The sequence below is a fragment of the Aptenodytes forsteri genome, unplaced genomic scaffold (assembly GCF_000699145.1).
Source record: "Aptenodytes forsteri isolate BGI_AS27 unplaced genomic scaffold, ASM69914v1 Scaffold278, whole genome shotgun sequence".
In the NCBI taxonomy this organism is placed as follows: Eukaryota; Metazoa; Chordata; class Aves; order Sphenisciformes; family Spheniscidae; genus Aptenodytes; species Aptenodytes forsteri.
This window is the reverse complement of record NW_008795907.1, coordinates 3,252,419-3,272,232: the sequence shown is the minus strand read 5'-3', so window position 1 is coordinate 3,272,232 and position 19,814 is coordinate 3,252,419. Positions and strand designations below refer to the sequence as shown.

At 40.2% G+C, this 19,814-nt stretch overlaps 2 protein-coding genes across 2 annotated transcripts in view; both read right to left on the bottom strand.

Annotated features, from left to right (window-relative positions):
• The window catches only part of POLR2D (RNA polymerase II subunit D), a 7,433-nt gene extending 3,815 nt beyond the window's left edge, over positions 1 to 3,618 (bottom strand). The window contains exon 1 of the mRNA XM_009284336.2: positions 3,609 to 3,618. Coding sequence (XP_009282611.1) covers positions 3,609 to 3,618 — 10 coding nt within the window. The remainder of the gene's footprint in view (positions 1 to 3,608) is intronic.
• A 1,032-nt stretch (positions 3,619 to 4,650) lies between these two features.
• Positions 4,651 to 17,727, bottom strand: AMMECR1L (AMMECR1 like). The gene is made up of 6 exons (XM_009284288.1): positions 17,283 to 17,727; positions 11,861 to 11,971; positions 11,263 to 11,377; positions 10,441 to 10,531; positions 9,365 to 9,461; positions 4,651 to 8,142 (listed from the first exon to the last, which is right to left on the bottom strand). The coding sequence occupies exons 1-6, from the start codon at positions 17,687 to 17,689 to the stop codon at positions 8,031 to 8,033; spliced, it is 933 nt and encodes a 310-aa protein (XP_009282563.1). The 5' UTR covers positions 17,690 to 17,727; the 3' UTR covers positions 4,651 to 8,030.
• Positions 17,728 to 19,814: the final 2,087 nt, after the last annotated feature.

Here is a 19,814-nt window from a genome sequence, read left to right as displayed (position 1 = left end):
GCGCTGCCGGGGGGGCACGGAGGGGTTACTGTTATCTGCGCACGGCTGGCGTTGCGGAGGGTATAAAAAAGCGCGGTTACGCCTGTGGGGCACCGAGGGGGAAGCAGCGGGAACAGGGCGCCTCAGCACCCCCAGACAGGACACAGCCCTCAAAGGTGCGTTTAAGCTCGCTTAGAAATTAGCTCCTACAGACCGAAAGCAGTGGGGTGCCGGAGCTTTATTTCTGTGAAGACAGGCCAAATAACTGTGACAGACCAAGACATTGTGGGCCCAAAGTCTTACAATGCATAAACCGTGGCCCAGGAGAGCAGGCTGTGGAGGGAACGCTGAGGGAAACCACGCTCATCTTCTACACAAGCAAACTCAGAGGATAGCTCCTTCTGGTCAGTCATGTGGGAAATAACTGAAGAGCTCAAAACTCTGCTGGTACCCCTCATCAGACTCCGCACCGCAGCACGCATTTGCCCAGAAGCACTTGGGGGCAACCGAGGCAGTAGATGCATTTTCATCTGTCTGGCTTCGCACCAGAAGTGGATCAGAGAGCTACAGCCTACTCCATTTTGCTACCAAAACATCCTCCAGCTAGATAGCAAACCTTGATCTTAGAAATTCTGGTACAGCCAGTGTTTTCCTATCTAGCTCACTGTGATTAACACACCTCGCTTGGTGAGGAAGGAGTATTGATACCATTAATAACACACTATGAAAGGGAGGTTACTTTTTCAGACTATCCAGGAGTAATCTATAGACCCCTAAAAGTCATAGGTAGGCTGAAAATGATTATAGTTCTCCCAACGCTATGTCATGGGAACACTGCCAGCAAAAATAACTTACGGAGTAGTATTTTCCTTGGAGAGCTCCCATGTAAGTGCCTATCCAGACTAAGACTCTTAAAATAATCACCTTATCAGACCTTACTCTGTCATCCTGTGCCCTTAAAGAAAGGCAAAAATAGACTGTTGGAGGATTTATGATGAAACCACTTCTGTTCTCATGAACTTGCATCCGTGCCTAGGTGAATTGTTTCCTGCATGCTGGGAAAAGGAACGCGCTAAGAATAATGGATAAGAGTATGAAGGGGTCAAATCATAGTTCTTTAACTGTGGATAAACAAGCATGGCAGAGAAATGGATTGAAAACTAATTTGTTAAGTGGTACAAGCAGAAAGACATTCAGGAAGATGGAATGAAAATATCTCAGGGAACATCTGGCAAATTAAACAATTTCAATTAGGTTTACAAGAAAACAAGGAAATCCATGCCAGATTGATGAGAGAAGCATTTAAAATCACTTGGAATCCTGATGGGTTCTCAAATAACCCATCTACTCGGAACATCATGATTCTCAGAGCAGTAGGTAGCTTGCCGAGGTTTAAATTATTAATTTAACTTTTGGTTTTCCCCAAGGATCCATTCTACTTAAGTATACAAAACCTGAAACAATTAAGAGAAAGCCAGATACTTGCAAGAGTTTATAGGTACAGCTAAAGAGGCTATCATGAAAGATAAAGGTTCATTATCACTGATGTGTTTGGTTAAGGTCTCAAGAGTCAAATGAGACAAATAAGAACATTCCTGAATGAAATCTGCCCCCCCCCCCCCTTTTTTTAAAGAATTTTAAAAATGCACTTATAAAACCACAGTAAATATTGTTCAGCTATTGCAACAAACCAAACATAACAGAGTACCTGACTTTTCCTTTGTTATTTTTAAAATGTGCTGGCTTCTTCCTCACTAATAATAACTATTTCAGCATTTATCAATTCGATTGGAAAATGTGCATAAAAAAGAAAGATGAGATAGATTAAAGTAAAGTGAATGACTGTAGGAAGTTTCAGGTCTATTTACTGGTCATATCCTAAAATTAACTGATTAAAAAAAAAAGACAGACTTGGCCAAATCTAATTTATAGCGAACAGAGCCTCTAGTATTCCATATTCCAGGGCAAAAAGTATTGACCCTTGCTGGAGACATGATATTAGATAGTGGATTGTTAGACAGACCTACTATGGTAATTTCTACATTGCCATAATTTAAAAACAGACCCAGTAACAACTAAGTGCACCAACATAGATCTTAAAAAAAGCTTAGCTAAATACCTCTATGTAATAGAATGTAGGAGGAACTAGTAACAAGGATGTTCTATTATTAGTATAACCATACTTTGTAATATGCTTTCCTTCTAATTCGCCAGCAGAAGAAATGTTATCTTCCTAGCAGTTTTTAAGCTTTCCAGCAGTAATTATGTATTTTGTGTGGAGTGTCAAAACCCCCAACTTAAAAAAAAAAAAAATTGCAAAGTTTTTGATAAACTAAAAGTAACAAGATTAGGATATTAAAACCTTAATCTCTTTTCATTATCATCAACGTTTCTAGCACGTTATAGGAATAGGTCAAAATCCTTGTGGATATAACATCACCCACTCAGAATATCATGTGCCATAATAGCCATTATTGCACAAGACACGTATGCTTTTTCATCTGTGTTCTTAATGTATAACTCTTCAAGTTTAGGTTTTCATACCATTTTACCTTTGTTTATTTTTACTCCATTTAAAATTATACATCCAAAACTATAATGAATGAACATGTATGAGCAATATAAAGTTATAGTAATACCCAGTAATAAAGTGATAATAAGCCTCTGAATGCAAAACTGGCTCTTGCATCATCTGTTAAGTTTTTGAATACATATATAATGACATCTAAACATACTATCAACTGGTTCTATAATACATAATTTATGTCAGAATTCATCTGATTATGAGTAGTCTAGCCGACTATAAAAAGAAAAAAATATGGTTCAATAATCTGGATATTGGTCAATTTGTAGAGTTACATACTTGTTTTAAGGAACATGGTAACAATAGTCTTCTGGGCTTTCTGTGTTTTGGGAGTGATCATCAAACGTATTGACAGGTCATCTTTTCCCAGATTGTAGCAAAAACAGTTTAGGAACTTCTCTATCCTACTGCTCCATGTACTACAATTCAGTTTGAGAGCGATCCTCATAATACATAGGTCAGTATAAATATTAATTTATTGAGTCGCATGGGAAAGTGTTCTGGTTTTAATTTTTATCCTCAAGAAGTGGCATTTCTCAATCACAATTAGGTAGCTTATAATAAAAATTTTGTCAAAAAATAATTTATTTTTTGTATTTAGAATAAAAATGCTCAAGTATTCTTCATTTGAAGTATCTTGTAGAGATTTCTCCTAACCTGTGATTTGTTTTTTGAAGGAAGTGAGTGCTAAGTAATTAATTCATTTTGTTTCTTATTTCAAACAGAAGTAAAAACAGAAGAAAGTGTTTTCTGGAGAATTATCCTGGTTTATATTTAGTCTGGATTGAACTATTTCCATATGCAGTCATATGTACACCCTTTTACCTGGCCTCATCTTCATTGTGAGCTGCTGAGTGTTACTGCAGTTACAGAAACGAGCATGAAAGAACCTCTGATGAAAGACACTGGACAAAGATTTTATGTCTGACTGATTCAATGTGAAACCAAAAAAATCAAGTAAGGAAAAACATATGCCATAAAAATATACCAATAAGTCACTATTCTAGCCAACAAAGAAGCTGAGAGAATATACTTGATAACTTACCTGGGCACATGACAACAGTGGATGCCAGTTTTACGGTTGACTTCAGAATTTACAATGAGTCATCTGGAAATCATGTTGGCCACAGAGTCCTCCTCAACCCACTCCTCATACTGCACAGGGGATTTACTTTCTAGCTTTACTAGTACCAGAAGCATATTTTCTGAAAATACGTTTTTGCTTTGTAGTTGCACTGAAGTCAATGAGCTTCTCAGGCATATTTAAGTCAAAACTACCCTCCCCCTTGATTTGCTTGGGGTTTTTTGGGGGGTCTTATACCTGTTCTTCATTGATAGCCAGGGCTGCCCTTCCCAAGAACCACGAACAGGAAATGCAGGATCTTTAACTATACATCTGTGGTAAACAAAAAAATGAGCAATAACCTTAAAGTGTATGGAAAAAACATTTAAGCTAGAGGTTTGTACATCAGAACTATTATACAGATCAATTGATCCTGTCTCAAAGCAAACATTAAAATATTTAGTAAGAATCTAGAAAGATGGGTGTTTCTTTTTCCTGAAATAACATTTTTAGATCACCTGAAGACTACAACCTATGAAGTACAGATAATCTGTTTTCATTAGTTCATTTTAAAAGACAAAAAAACAAAGAACAATTTTGGCTTAAACTAAGCCAGATTTACAAATTCAGGATTTTCAGTATGATACAGAGTTCTGCATGTATGCACTTTATGTATTTCACCATCATGACAACTAGTAGAGAGTTATTGTCAAGCAAACATTTCAGGATACAAAGATACTTTGCTATGCCATTATTAATGAAACATATTTAATCTTTGTTTTTACTTTTCCTACTATTTTTCTTCGCTTTCTTCTAGCGAGCCTGTCTTGGCTATTTCTGTGCTTCCAGACAGCTGTCATCCCATTCTGGCAACCTCCCTGGTTCTGAACATTTAATGTAATTTAGATGTTTGGTATTCATACAAGCAGTAAATTGTTCATCTTTCTAGATGAGAAAGATTTCATCTTATCCCCCATAAAGGCTGTGAGAAACCATATAAAGAGGACAGTACAAATAATCTTTATCCAGTATGATTTATTCTCTACAATACTTCATTAGAGGATAGAGTTCAATTATTTACACTCAGAAGTTATTATATAGGTAGGAGGCAACCAAGTGTAATACAAAGAATTGGTCTGACATCTCTGCACTGAAGGTCAAAAGAGGTCTCCTGCTTTAAGGAAATAAATTAACCAAAAAAACCCAACAAAACAACATGTAGTTTCCAGAATACAAACAGAAAACAGCATTACTAGTCAGTGAAGATTGCTGATGTTTGTTAATGTACTATGAAAACAAATTATTCTGTGCAAAGGTTAAAATGAACTCTTAGATTTTCTTACAGATTTTTTTTTGTTCTGATAAATTGTAGATATGTGATATTTTGACTGCAAAACGTTCCCAAACTGAAATGGCCTCAGTTGAGATTGACTGTTGAACATTATGAAAAAAAAAATTAAGAACTTCACAGTGGAAACATTCCAACACTGACAGACTCCAGTGATCAAAGACATTCTCCTGTAGTTACTGTAAAACAAAGACAATTCATAATTGCAGTGAGATTATTTCTCAGTTGTGGTTGTCATGAGAATAAGCCCTTCTAGACCAAAAGGCACTTGCTTCTAAGGATGAGTTAAATCCAGATCAAACCAGGTTAACAGTTGCTTTGAGAAGTAGTTCTAACCTGCTGTCCCAGCCAAGTAACCACAGAGGAATTCTTACATCAGTTGGTCATTGATTTCGGTTGCCTCCATCGTGAGGCAACTCAAAGTACATTTTGTTTCTAGTTCACCTCTTTCATCCTTATGCATAGCTGCCATGTAATGATCTAGAAATGGGGTTATTTCCTGAGACCACCTGTCCTTGTCATACATTTTTCTGAGCTAACTTAACTATTGACACTTTTCAACTGATTTTATAGCTGGACCCTTATGGGACTAAAGCTGAGAGGGCCTGTTTCTTAGGCAGCAGACCAGTGTTTCTGATTTGCTAGCTTCTCTTCTCACTGCAACAAGACAAGAACACAGTACATATTTAGAGGCATTTTTGTTTGTTTTTCTTTTTAAACAGACGGAGTGGGGAAATGGAAGTGGGAGAGGATAAGGCTTCCCCAGTCCCAAACCATCTAGCCCACTTCAGCCTTAAACCAACCAAGTCACTCAATCCTAAAATTCTGTTCTTTAAAAATGACAGCTAACCCTCCCCACCCCACCCCTTAGTCATCCCCTATTCAAATAAAATGAAATCAGGAAAACACTATACACTGTTGAAGACACAGAACAGGGCAAACATTTGAAAAAGAAACAATATTGTTGAAAAGCCTGGCACTATATGCCTGCATGACCAGTCTCACTGAGCGTGCTCAGGGGTGAAGTTTTAGCACCATTTTTTTGCTTTTTTTAAACCTTTTAGAAATTAAATTCTAACATAGAACACTTGAACAGTAATGAGTGTAGCCCTATGTATCATACTGTTTGACAGCTGAAAGGTGAATGGTATGTCCAGAGCTGACCCCACCCTCCCCCATCACTACACGGCACCTGGGAGAGTAATTACAAACCACTCGAGTTTGTAACAAGACCGATTTATTCTCAGCAGCAGGAAATCATGAAACAATCCCTTAATCTTCAATTGCTTTTCAACAACATCACAAGGGAAAAGTGGCAATTTATAAGAATGACCCAGTACAGGAGGAAAGCTGGGTCGATATTGCACCGTTATCCAGAATAGGACCCCCTCCTTTCCCTCACGTCTCTCTCCTCCAGTAGGAGGACGTTACACCAACATGAAGCAAAACTGCACAATTCTGTTTGCTTCTCTAGGACCAGAAGGAGCAGCAGCATGCAGTTCTGAGCTTTCTACCAGCCCTATTTCCCTGCCATGCCAGGAGAGAATTTCAGGCTTGAAACACCAGCCAATTTTAAAAGCCATCATTACCACACACAAACGAACTTTCAAGATATATGCAACCAAATAGCCATGTCTCTGCTATGCACTTGTATTTTCTTCCTGATCATTGTTGACCCTCCAGAAACTTGGAAAACAAAACAGAAACAAAAAAACAAAACAAATTTTGAAGTCTAGTGACCTCATTGGGAGTCATAATTTAGAGTTTATGACATCCCTCAATGACACTGCAGAATAAACAACTGGGTAAGTTACCTTCCTCTTAGATGAGAATATTTCTTGTAATCATCAATGATGGGAGAAGAAATACAGAATGCACATGAGTTTCACACAGTTTGGGTAACACAGGTTTCCCCACTCATTGCCTTGATGTGGTAATGACTAAACTGTGTAAGATAATAACTTACCAGTGAAACTACATAGCTGTATTCCATAGGCCTGCTATAAACTGGAATACTCACAGTTCTCAAGATCGATAGTCACACCAGAGAAAGTGGCTGTCCTATCAAAAGGAAGGTCCCCGAGACTGTTAGCTTAAGTTAAACAAATTTCAGTCACTAGTCTCACTTGTATGACTACAGTCAATGCCCTGCAAATCCCTCCCCATCCCTAATCCAACCAGGCTCCGTTACAAATGTTTGGACACAAAACTTGGTCGTAACAGAGAAGACTGTACAGGGACACTCAAGTACCTTGTCCTTCGCATACACAGTATGTGCCATGTTGCTCTCTTACAGGCATAACAGCATTCTATTTCATAGCAGGCTACATTACAAAGCACTGTCTAAAAACCCAGAAAACTGTAAACCAAGAGGATTTCTAGAGAATCCAACCTACAGTAGAATCTGATAATTAAAGCCTTCTAGGGTTTATTTAAATAATGGATTCATCTGCAATACCATCCAAAGGTTTTTCACATCTTTAAGTGTTTTCTGTCCATGAGGATGGGGTGCTATCCAGATGTTCAACCCTCCCCAATATCATAATGTCCGCCTGTGATGCGTGGGGACTGCAATCAGCTCTCGGTACACAACAGATACCAGAGGTTAAAAAAAATTAAAAAGAACCTAAAAAATGTTTTGTTGGACTCCGTTGCCCAGGCTGCCAGGGGAATGCTCCTACTTGATCTGGGGGGCTTCCATAACGAACAACTCAAGTTTCCGGAGTGTCAGTAACACACAAGAACAGATCAGTCCGAAGTGGCACTTTCACTCCTAGAGGTCTTCTGCACCTCACGACAGTTCATAGGCATGGAGCCCCAATCCAACTGAACCCCCGTTCGGAGGGAAGGCTGAGATAAGGCTTGGGCCCCTGAAGTTCTGTCATGCTCTCATCCTCCCCCCAGGTCAGCTGGAAGGCAGACTTGGCAACGGAAGCTAGCATCATAAAATGGTGCAGTAATAGAAGTAACTGGACCAGGAAGAGGAGGCATCTGCCCCAATGATGTCGTAGCCGTTGGCAGCAACTGGGGAGTGGGACTGGTCATGCAGCCGTGTGTCAGGAGTAATGATTGTAGAGGGGGGGGGCATGAAGAGTGCCATTCTGGAAACAATGCTGACGGGAAGCCATGTATTCTGCATAACTGATTGTCACCTTCTCACTTCGGTACCTATGGGAACAGCATAAGAAAAAAAATAACGTAAACAGACTATGCAATATGAAGGGACTAGACATAAAAACATTCATCCCAGATCTTTTAGCTAACAGCCAATAACGACCAAGAGGAACCCACTAACTTCAAAAACTACTTTGTCTGATACTGCCTCATGCAGTACTCTGAATAACCCATCTAAGCTTGAATTAGCTTCAATGTCCCAAAAGTTGACAAGGCAATCATAATTAAGGGGACTCCTGCAGTAGCACACAGGAAACAAATGATCAATTTGTATTCTTTTTATCCACTTGCTGCGGAAAAAAAAAGGGCATGAGAAGTTTGCTGGAAGAAGACTCTGTTTCAGAGACTAAATAACCAGTATTTCAGTATTATTTACTTCTGTGGTTATCTTCACATTTGAAAGGCTAGTGAAAGAAAATGATGGAGAGTTGGGTGAAGGGAGGTTTATTATAGCATGTATGTGACTTAGTCCACGTTGTACAATCAGAATTCACAAAACGTGAAGTGCCTTCTGAGAGACCAGAGATTTCCAGGTGCTTCTAAAGCATGCTACACAACAGATAACTTCAAAGTGGTTGTGAATTGCACTAAGTCCATGTTACACCAGATTTTAATGAAAACCTTCATCCTGACCTCTCCTGTTAAAAAAATCCTCTGCATACCCACCTCATTTCTCCAGAGGTAAGGAATGACCTGATAAATTAGTGTTTCTATACAAAACCAGAATGTCCCGTTTTTTACTAACATAAAGGGAGCTGAAACCAATAGGACAGCTGGGGGTATAGAAAAGCAAGCAAATTCTGAAAACCAGCCAAATTTGAGCGTGGTTTGGTTTTAAGACAGCTGTCACCTCTGAATAGCTACACCATCCACAGATGAGCACACTGAGAAAAGGAAGTCCATTGTAAAGATACAGAAAAATCAACCTTTTTAACTTTCAAAGGTTCTGCTTCTTTTGATCTGTCATGTGGATGATAATATTAAAACCAGTGGCAATTCTCTTAGAAAATGCTAACTTTGATCCTGCATGGACTGGACACATTGCACTTCATTCCATATACATAATACGCCTAGCATGTGGCATTTGTGATTTTGTCTCTCAGACTACATCTCTCATCTGAAAGAGGCATGAAGACTCACATCAAGTACAAATACTTTAAATTACCCACAAAACACTATGAAGTAAAATTTAAAGACGACAAATATATTGACTTACCTGGTAAGTTTAATCGTTTTCCTAAAATCATTGGTAATTGGAGCCTTAAAGCCACCTTTCCTGAGTAAGGAGTCTATGGTCTGGATCTGATCCCAGTCTATTGAAAAATAGAAACAAAGGAAATTTTTCAATATAAAAATATGTTTCAAAAAGGTAAGAGATGCATTAAAAGGCCTCTAGAAAAGCAAACAACTAAACAGGAAACTAAGCTTTAGTGTTGAACTGGACATACATGGTCTTATGCACGCACACTATCTGCACATGCCAACCCCTTTTAACTCATATTGGAACTGCAACGGTTTATAAAACAGTAATTCCATTTTCCATATGACCTCTCTTCTTACAAAGGTCTGTGCCTTGCTTCTGTTGCAGGGACCCCAAACTGTTTTATCACGTGCCACTCAAGTTTAGCTCTCTAAGCCTTAAAATAAGATAATACTTAGCTCTTTACATAGACAAATTGGGATCAACCTGATGCTCTAGTGATAGCACAGTGCACTGCTATGTGAGAGATCAGAGTTAAAATTCCTACCTTCGTCTTTTGCCCCAGAGCCAGGAGGATGCGACCACTCCACTCTGCTAGGTGGAGGAAAGGAGGCAATATTTTGAGCAGTTACCATGGTGACCGCTACTATATTTGAGTGGGAAGTGTGCTCCAGAGGGGCCCTGTTTCCTGCCCTCATCTGGAGGATGCTACTTTAGCAAGAATGAGGAAAGGGACTCTCCTGTTGGTGCTGTGCAGCCTGCAGTTATCCTAGTTGGTGGGAGAAACATAGAAGAGGAAAGATGCAATGCTGAATGAAGCTGGAAGATCCATACTTTGAGATCCTCTATCTCTTAAGCCCTAAAACATTTTTACACTAAGATACAGCTGTGCACAGATGTGGGATGAGAGAAAGGCCAGATGAAAACCCAGCAGCAGCTGTGTCAGGTGTCAGTTATCCAGATTAAGCCTGGTAGCTCCATGGCACTACTATGAGGATAGCATTGCAATCCAAACCCAAAATCCATAGATTTATGTTACCCAATTCTGTGACACAATGTGTTGACATGTTTGGCTGCCATCTCAAACCCACCTTGTTCCTTAGCAACCTCAGGTAAATACGTGGCTGTGCGTTTGACACCTTTCTCATTGATGAACTCTATTCTGATCCCATGGATCCCAACCTATAGATGGAAATGAATAGCCAAATAAGAGGTGTTTGCTAGCGTTGAGTCCATGATCGAGTTGTCATTCCCACAACACTGTATCTCTCTCTCTCTGGCCAGTTTGGCTTTTGCCTGGATAAGGACAGTCTCTTCCCCACTCTCTGTCCTTGCCAGGCAGGTCTCTTAGCAGCGTAAAGGACCTCTGCCCCCTTTCCCAGACAAGCCTAACCAGTCTCCCTGCTACTTCTCCTGAAGTAAGTCTTGTCAGCAGTCTGACAACTTTTCATCTCTTATGTTGGGCAAGAAAGACAAGATCTCTACACAAGAGTCATGCCTAAAATAGCCCAACCACAAAGTCTATTTAATCTTTCTTGAACTAAATGCATTTCCATGTACAAGATCCTAAAAATGATTAATACCTTTGGTCTTAACTACTTTTTGTTCTCAGTTTCTATTCACAGCGTCAAAATACTTCCCAGGTTTTTACACATGTATTTACACCCATCTCCTATTGGGCCAAATCCATAAAACACTCTCAGGTCTCTTTTATTCCCATTCAGATCCCCTCCCAGGCAAAAGCATACTGCTAGCCCACCCTCTTCCTCCCTTCTGGTTTTCCAGCCCCATTTCTTCTATTCCCAGTTTCAATGCCCGTACACCCCTGTAACGAAGGAGACACATCACCATGTACTAACCCGAACCCAAATGGAACGAGAATGATGCAGAGTTCCAAATGCACCTGTTCTCACCTCCCAGTCCAGGTAGTCACTGGCATCCTCAAAGTTAGTGAGGAGGGAGACAGAGCAGAAGAGTTTGGGCAGCTCCTCGCGGGTCAGGGGGGGAAATCGGCTGTCCTTAAGTGCACTAAAGGAAAGAGAACATATATTGCCTAATACAAGCACCAAATTAAAGTGTCAGATGCTCAATTATTCCCTTTTTGATTATGCCTCCGTGAAACATGTTCCTCTCTTCTACTGCAGAGAAAGTGATTTGCATCTCTTCCTATCTAATGAACTGTAATATGTAAACACTAGTGCAAGCTTCCTGATGCTGTCCTCCACTTACTGCAGTTGAAGAGAAATTATGTGCTACGTAAGATGTCAAAACTGTTAGTATGCAAGACAGATTTGACATTAGCCTTAAAACATCAACCAAAATTCACCTGTTGCAAAGATGTTGCACTTAATTCTGACATATTACTTCACCCTATCATACAATTCTCAGGTTTATTTTCTTGTGAAGCATACTAAATTGAACTATGTTGACCCAACGTCTTAACCTTGAATCCTTATAGATCTTCAGCAAATTAAACTAATTTCAGATTTATTTCATTTTCAACATAATTACCTGGTTAATGTGTATTCCCTGAGTCCTGAGTGAAGATTCATGGCTGAAAAGGTCCCGATGCAGCCACGAAGCCGCTTGTCTCGCCCCGTCTTCCACGTCACAAAGAGTGGACTGAAAAGCCAAAAAAGAGAAATACTCCAGCCTCTAGAGATATTTGGTTGCTAAGGGGAGACCAACAAGGTGTAAAAGAGCATGTATGCGTGCACTTGCTTTCTCTCCCTCCAATAAACTCCAATAGGCATGTTTTCTCACCTGCTATCTAGCAATAATAAAACCCCCCCCACACACACACCCAAACGCAAAAAACAGCATCTCCCCCCACCTTTTCAGCATCCTCCTTTCTCTCCACCAACACCTTCCTGGCCAGCCTCTGCACTGTCTTCTAATGAGTGATATGGTTATTTGACCCCACTGATCACCTCTGTGAGTAACAGCCTCACTTAGTAGCATCCACTAGTTTACGTGACAACCCATATCAAAATTAATATAGGTATTAATATTTTTTTATTTATATTAAAATATTTTTTTAAAAAGGGATAAAAAGCAAGCCTAGGTTTTTTTTCACTGTTCTTTCCATGAGGATCTGACTTCTGGGACCATCCCTAGTCATCAAACAGTTTATGTTCACATCTTTTGCTTACCTTACATTTGATTTATATTTACACAGATTCTCTCCGTTGAACACATATCTAAATCACTATATTGTTCCTACTCAAACATCACACAGATTTCCACTTTCCTGTCTACTATAATGAATTTACAGGCATAACAGTAGATTCTCAAATTCAGCAGGCTCATTTCAACCTGTTAAACTAGAAGCCATGATTAAGCCCCCAAAAGCAAGAAGCCTAGAACAACAGTATTCAGAAGAGCTCTATGAAGAGGTAAACAGGTAAAGACAATGGTGAATATTAAATGCAAAAAGTTCACTTCTACAGAAGTGAGTGAAGTTGCAAACAGCTGTAGAGAGAAACAGTAAAGAAAGGACAATGGTGGCTGCAGCCATACAAGAATGTCCAAACATCTGGAAAATTTTGCAAGGCAACTGATGATGCTGATCTAATTATAAAAACAGGATGACTGATATTACTTTTTCAGATTACATAGTACTGAATACAAGATATGGTCACTTTGAACCCAAGCATAAATGAGAAAGTTAGTCATTAGTGATTCCACACATCAGTCTATAGATTTCTATTGAACTTTAAAAGATAAGTAATATGATAGAAAACATGCAGTGTTAAGAAAATAATTTTCTGAAATTAAACAAACATTGGCAGGAGTTCTAAAACATGAAAACAGAATAACTGATTCTACATCAGAGCACAGACACTTTCCTCAAACTCTTGAAACTCTTGTAAGCAATATATTTTTGCAGCAAACATTACAAAAAATATGAAGGGATTCTGTTCGGACAACAAAACCAGCATGGCGTGTGGATGATTTCTCAAATACAGGCAACAGAGCTTCTTATGTCTAAGTAGTTAGAACATAATTTAAACTGTAGTGGTAAAGCAATGCCCAGTGATGTTCCTCAGAGCAACAATGGAATTAAAAAACTCTGTCACAGCATAAATCCATTGTTCAGGATCTAGTTACCAGCTGTGACTGACGGCAGAAGTACTACCCAAAATAGCAAATAGCCTTTAAGTGATAATTGTGAAGTACTTTGCCCACAGAGGAAGTGGAAACATTCTTCCACAACCATCAGCCACCTTCTGGTTGCTTGACCAAGACAGAGGATTTACTGTTCTAGTTTTCCAACACCACTTCAAGGCACTTGCAGAATATCATTCCTCTACACTTTCATCTAGCTACCATATGTTGAAGCAGAAAACAGAAACAGAGTGTAAGAAAATACATTAGAAAGCTTACCAAAAAAAAGATACTAAACTTACAAAGGAGATTTCTGAGAAACATTACTGTCAAAAGCTCAGTGGAAATTTAGCTTAATCTAATTAAAGTTTTGAAACCATTAATTAGCCCATGTGACACTCACCCCAAACAGAAAAGGGAAGGGAGAAAATGAAAAAACATCACTGACAATACAAATTTAAGTAAGTTCCTTCTCTTCTTGGATTCAAATTACAGGTTCACATTTCCAATGCACCTCTTTCCCCTTCCAAAAAACACTCCCCCTCAAAAAAAAAAAAAAAGAAAAAAAAAGATGATGTTTCCACTGAGCTGTGACACAGCTTTCTGCGTCTATAATAGAAGAGATATTACCAGAAAGGGCAGGATAATTACATTCAGGAGGCTGTCATATTTTAAAAGATCTTAAAGCACATTTTTAACAATTTTTCACCGTGGTCATAACAACTGAGGCATAAAAAAAAGATTATGATTTTGTACAAGTATATAAAATTTCACTATTATAAAGTTTTTCACTGTAGAAAAAAATGTTGTTTCTATACCTGAAGAATAAATGCGCTTTGCAAAATGCAGGTGCAGCTGACAATAAGCCAATTGTTCCATAGCCCCTCCCTGAAAAGTGTATTTCCCGGATGTACCGAGAAAAGTCATGACAATCTTTCGCCCATGTTCACCCAAGAGCTCTTACCAGTACTTTGCAGTCATATCCTGCGCAGATTATGGCAACCATTTCTCCCCCAGCCACAACATCCTATTTAGGTGTGTTTGATGAGAGTTGGCTGGGCTGAGGGGAGGGGAATTTCAGCAACTAAAAAATAGATTCTCCAACTGCAACTGCAAAGGGAATTTTAAAGTAGCAAAATACAGTTTGTTCAAATCAGAATTTAGCTTGTACTAGGAAAAAACCTGTTACAGTACAGATTTTATGATGCAAGTATCTTATTATTTGTCTTGCATACTAGAAACTTGCATGGTGTGGTTTTAGTACCAGTGTGTAATACCTACTATTAAAAAAAATGAAAGACTTAAGTACAAAAGTGGAAGAAGTAACCACAGTTAACTATTGGCATGCTATACAGGTTGAAAATTGTCATTTTTCAGTAACCTGAACAGCAAAGGGGATATTTTCTTCATTTACCAAGTTAATTCAGACATAACTACAAGTCTTGCAATGCCACCTTCTCTACATTGATTTGTGAACTTCGCTGCTAACATATATGTAAGGTTCGCTTACTCCGTAGGTATCTACCACCTCCATAATTCCCACCAAGATTGTTGTCCATGTGCATATCCTCTCAAGCTGGTAATTGGAATTCACGGTAGTTTTCAAGTCATAACCCTGTAACTTTTCTGTTATTACCCTGTCTGTGCAGAATCCTGACCTTCACGACCACTTCTATCTTTACTTTGGGGTTCAGCACCAATTTAAAAGATCTGTTTTCTGAGAAATAGGTCCGGACAAACCTGTGCATCTTTCTGTTTCTTCCACCAACAGTCTCTTTTCTGTCTGTCCAGAGAGACTTCTGGTATATACCTTTGTTTTGTTTGATGATCTCTTACATCGACATTAATTATGTTACAAAGGACAACAATGCAAATTATTTATGTATTTTCACTTTGCTTACTCTTACATTTGATAACATTTGGCTTGAAGCTCACTACATTACTGTCTCAAGTGTGACAGATCATCCCTGTGTGCTGCTCTACAAGAGAGCAAACCCCATGCTTTTCCCTGGGGTACATACAACTATTTGCTAAAAGCAACAGCATAAATGCTGAAACACAAGAAAATTCAGGTAGGCATTTGTCTGGAGGGGAAGAGAAGAGAAGAACTGGTTTTGCTTTGGAGTGCTGATCTAAAAGACTTTTAAATTATCAGCAACAGAAATGCCCAGTGAATGATTTTTTACTTTTCAAATTTGGGCATAAAATTCAAACAGCTGAGATTCCTGAAAGAACACCCTTTTTGAAACTAGTCAACAGAAACAGCAACAAAATCCAGCTAGAAACCTCCTTGAACACCAAAATAATGAATCTGTATAAAATTATCTCTCTTATTGACTTAAGAACAGAACAACAACAAAAAAAACCCCTTTGCATTTGTCAAGTGCCAAAATAATAAGCAGACTAATGTATCATTTTCTAAAAGGTGTCTACTTAGCTTAGGTATGAAAAACAGCAACAGAAATATTTCAGTTTGGGGAGTCCCTGGAACTATTCTATGTTCTAGTCCAGAGTATTTCTCCATTCAGTTGTATTTATAGTATTAAACAGCTTAGTCTGCGGTAACATTCAGAACATGTATCCATAATCCTGCTCAGATAATAACTGCATGGATGCACAACCTACATCTACGCTGACAGCCAATAAGGTGGGGAGACATTCAATACACGGAAAAAGTCCTTGACCTGTTTAAGCCATTGTTCCTTTACATCAATTTAAAATTCATTAACTTAAATTAAGGATGTCAACAACTTTTTATTTTATCTACTGTTCTGGAGGTGGCCCCTGGAGGAGTGTCAGAAGGCGTATCTGTCATTGATCTTTCCCATATAATTCTTCCACCAAACATTTTAACAACATTAACATTTCCACACCTACGCATTCAACCTTCAGATAAACATTAGCTAAACCTCACTAAAGCGAAATACCTTCATAAATCCTTCTCCTCACTTCTTCTCATACACACCTCCTTTCTTCTTAACCTTGGTCTCGTCCTTGAAAGTTAACTCTCTTTCTCCCCATATTGCCCAGTTAGCACTATCTCCGTAACACTGTTTTTTAGTTCCACAACTGGCAAATTTTTGGTTCCCCTCCCTGCTAAACCCATTAACTCGGACAACTGAACACCCTTGTGAGTGTCCCTGTCCAATTCTCACCAGCTCAGCACTTGTTTCAGGATGAGCTGGGAACTTGTGAACGTCTTGCTTTATTCCCTTCCACTTGCTTCACAGAAGGAAGTCTCTCCCCTTCTCTCTTCACCAAGTTAGTGCCTGACATTAGAAGCAGGATCCTCTTCAAATTAATGACGTTATTTTATTGTTTTCTGAAAACTCTAATTTCCATTTCACTCATTCTTTTAGTACAATTTTTTGGGAGGCACAGGGCAGTTAGTTTTTTGCAGAGGCATCTATTTACAAAGAAGGGAGCAAACGTTAACAGAACATTATCATGAAGTGGGTTTGCATTCCTCAATAAAGTATGCAACGCCTCATGCAACACATCAGACTGTGAGCTGAAGAAGCACCACACTTCCTTGTATTTTGCCTAGCTCTCTTTCTGTAGAGCTAAGCATGTTCTCCCTTGAAGGCCACTCTTCAAAGCTCCACTCATCTCCACCAACAAACATAACAATATTTTTACGCTTTGGTGCGCTTACAGCGCATGATTTTTTTGTTTCTGGTAGACAAAGCAAACAGCAGAACGCCCCCCTTCCTCCCTGCATACCAGTTTTCCCATTTTCCAGAGGAAACCCTTCATCCCTCCCCAAACAAACCACAGCTCTGGATGCTGGTTTCTCAGCTTTCCTCCCACATGTGGGTTTACTCACTAGGGGTCATTGGTAAATCGAGGAAGTCGTGGCTGAGGGAAACCATAGAGATGACAGTAGAGTACATCAAAGCAGTAGCAGCACATCTCCGCTGTCACCACCAGGTTCTTGGTGCTGTTGGCAGTTCCATTGGGCCGAGTAAGTGGGCTCAGAGCTCCTGAAGTGGGATTCATTCGAGTAATTGGGGAATTTCCTGGGCCCAAAGTCAAGTCAGATACGTTCTCCCTTCCATTATTCCCGTCTGTATGCTGGTGGTTCTGAAGAGGACCTGAACTGGAGCCTGGTACAGTTGTGGCCTGATTCCCATGACTGTGCGTTCCACTCCCAGACAATTTGGGTTTCTTTACCCCACAACAGCCAGCTGCCAGCTTGGGCTCAAGTGGAGGAACACAGCGTCTTTTTCCCATCCTGCTTCAAAACTCGCTGCCTGGAACACTGCAGAACCCTGGCAAGGAGGGGGCGGGGGGGAAAAAAAAAGCAATACACAAAACAGTTACAGGTGAAAAACCAACAGCTGCTTCCTTGCTTCTGCTAAGACATCAGAGAGGTTTGCTTTTGCAACAAAAAGAGGAAGAAAACCCGCGCAACTAAGTACAGAACTAAAACAAGTTCAGGAAGCAGAATGGGTGTTTTTACACATAAATTGAAAGAGTGTGTACACAACATGCATGAAATCACACTTTTAAAGTTATTGGTGAGGTGTACTGAACAGTGTAATAGGCAGCTCATCACAAAAAAACTGACAACCAGCCTTCCCATAAAGGGAATGAAACCGTGGAAGAACAGAAGAAAAAAGACAAGACGACTCTGGAGTACAGATACACCCCATCCACTGCTTTTCCGGATCACCCGTTCCCCCTCAGTGAATGCCTGCACCAATGGCAAACAAGCTATTGAAAAGCCACAAGTGCACTTCCCTTCCCCATTCTCAACAGAAGAGTGACAACAACTCCAAATGACACCTTCAGAGGTGGACTCCCAGGGGTGCTGGCCTTGATTTAGCACTAGCCTAAGCAAGACACAAAGAGAAGTTACAAGCATCGAACCACCATTTTCTAAACAACAGACTGTTTTCCAGACCCCAAGAACTAGAATCTGCATTTACTTTCTAGGATTAAGTAAATCAATAGTGCTCACAAGTAAACACGTACGGTACAGTCAGGATATGCAGGAGAAGAAGAGCTGAAGACTGAGCACAGTCTGAAGAGAGGGAAGCAGTAATGGCAGGAAACAGACACGGTATAAAAAACCCCAGAACTGTGTTTTGCTTGCAAAGAAGAGAACGCTAGCTCTTGCAGCAGAAGAAGGGGTGGAACAAATACAGGGAGGAAAGCCTGTGCAGACAAAAATGAACGAAGATGATAAGGACCACACGTCAACAGTAGGAACTTAAATAAGCATAATACCATCATCACCATGAGATGTAAACACACAAAAGGAGGGAAAAACAGTTCCCATCTGTCAAATGGGGCTGAAAGCACAGACACGTAAGTCTCGGAGAACACCACGGAGAACTGGAAGTCACGCTCAGCTCTTGTGAGTACCAGCTACTTCTTTAACTACCAGAGCATCCCTCCAACTCTTCCAAGTATTTAACTGATGGCTGAGCTGACAGCACATACACAGAACAGGGGGGTGTGATATGCACAGAAATTCATGGTGTGACAACTCCCTCCCTTCTCTGCACATGCAAACAATGTAAACTTTGTCTGTGAAGCTTCATCAGCCATCGTAACTGAACCAGAACTGGTATGAGACATGTTGAGAGACGTGCCTCTCAACACAAAACATGTAGACGTGCAGTGCTTACTCTGCTTAAAAATCCTCACCTCAAGGTTTTAGAAAGATAATCTGCATAAGGAACAATTTACAAGACCTAATGAAAATTATCCTTGTTCCTTTGATCTCTACCTTCTTAACAAGTAAAAAAAGGAAAACGGAAAGTGTAACTTTGACAAAGTAAATGTAATTTTCTTCAGTGCCTATTGAAAGTTATGCTACTACGGCTCACTGAAGCTGCTGGGACAGATGAGCCTTTTCAAGTTATTGCTGAAGGCTAACCGCCTTCAGCGGGGAGGGAAGAATTTATTTGTTTAAAACCGTAACTCTTCATTTCAAATCAAAGACGTGGCAGGGGACAGAAAAGAGGTCTTCTCCATTTATCATCCTACCAGCCTCCGCAGCGGGCGGAAGGGGCCTAAGGAAGGCGGCCACACTGATCACCGGTCGGCTCCAGCCAAGGGCCCCGTTTCCCCGCCGCGGAAGGCCTGGAGGCCCTCCGCCGGCCACTCGTCTCTGAGCTCCTCCTGCCCAGGGAAGCAACTTCTGCACGGAACGACGCGGTTCAGCAGCAAATACAAACCCGAAGAGATGCTGACTCTGCAAAGGGCCTCAGCCCGCTACTTTGTGCCTCGACCCGGCGGAGACCCGGCACAACGCCGCGGAGCCGGCGCTCGCCAGGAGCGCCCCGCTGCTCTGCCCCGCGGGCGGGAGGTGCCACCCGCGCTCACAAACCGCCGGCCGGCTCCCCGC